Raw genomic sequence first — 1198 nt, forward strand, 5'->3', positions numbered from 1 at the left:
TTTGCAAAATAATTTTGATAGCTGCTTCACAAACCCCCTGTTTTTAGCACTAAGAAATAGAGTGATTTTTAATAGCTCGTGTTTCCAACCAATTAGGACGTAGCCCACGGATCACCCAACTGTATTCGATCTGAGCCGTCCACCTCCTATGGATCCAGCGTCTCTTACTAACCTCTCCTCCCTCCTCTCTCAATCCCCTTCCTTCCCAAGAAACCCTAGATCAAGTGCTGCCGCCTCCCTCTCCCCGATCCAGATCCCTCCTCCGACGCCCCTCCTCCCCCATCCCCGGCCATCCCCCTTCCATCACCCTTAATGTCCCAGTCGCCGCTCTCTCTCTCTCTCTCCCTCTCGGTTCAGTGAGATGGGATCCACTCCCGCAGCCACCGCCCCACCCTCACACTCACCATCGACGACCCCCGCCGCCATCGCACACCATAGCGCCATCCCCTCACCCTAGCCCCAGGTCAGGCAGTGCGAGGCGGCGCTCCTAGACCCGCGATGGCCGTCTGGGTCATCGCCTTCGAGGACGACGAGTACGCCGACCCGGCAGTCATCATCGCCTCCGAGACGGACGCGTGTTGGCGGCACATGGGGCCCACATCATCATGGCCGTGCGCAACCTCGCCGCGGCAGAGGCCGTGCGCCAGGTCGTCCTTGCCGAGACCCCCGTCGCCAGCCTCAACCTGATAGAGCTGGACCTCTCCCCACTGACCTCCATCCGCAACTTCGCCGCCAACTTCGCCGACAGGGGCCTACCGCTGAACATCCTCATGTGCGTACGCCCTACCCCTTTCGTTCATTCATTCAGGTTCAGTTAGCTAGGGGCTGTCAGCCATTAAATTCAGAGAAACCCCTGCCTCATGAGTAGGTAATAGTACAATAGCGAGATGACTTATCAATTTCATAGTTTCAGTCAACATTGAGCGGATTTAATTTCTGGGCTTTGCACATCAACTTTGACTATAAGTAATATGCCATGTTGGTTGGAGTGGCTGCTGCAACTAGTAGTTTGTTGTGCCAGTCATAGTATTACTCAAGTATTTTGCGCAGATATGAATGATTCTTGCATCACATCATTTGATCCTCGACAGAATATTATGGTACTGGTTGTACCTTTCTTCAAAAATAGTAATCTGACCTGGTGTATTTTTTCAGTAACCGATCTCGTGTATATTTCATTCTTGCTATCCAGCTTGCA

At 53.1% G+C, this 1198-nt stretch overlaps 1 protein-coding gene across 1 annotated transcript in view; it reads left to right on the top strand.

Moving 5' to 3' along the window:
* Window positions 1–222: 222 nt before the first annotated feature.
* LOC123091889 (short-chain dehydrogenase TIC 32, chloroplastic) overlaps window positions 223–1198 on the top strand; it is a 2640-nt gene continuing 1664 nt past the window's right edge. Inside the window, exon 1 of the mRNA XM_044513510.1 lies at window positions 223–772. Within this exon, the coding sequence (XP_044369445.1) occupies window positions 606–772 (167 nt within the window). The 5' untranslated portion in view covers window positions 223–605. The remainder of the gene's footprint in view (window positions 773–1198) is intronic.

The sequence above is a fragment of the Triticum aestivum genome, chromosome 4B, assembly GCF_018294505.1.
Source record: "Triticum aestivum cultivar Chinese Spring chromosome 4B, IWGSC CS RefSeq v2.1, whole genome shotgun sequence".
NCBI classification, from domain to species: Eukaryota; Viridiplantae; Streptophyta; class Magnoliopsida; order Poales; family Poaceae; genus Triticum; species Triticum aestivum.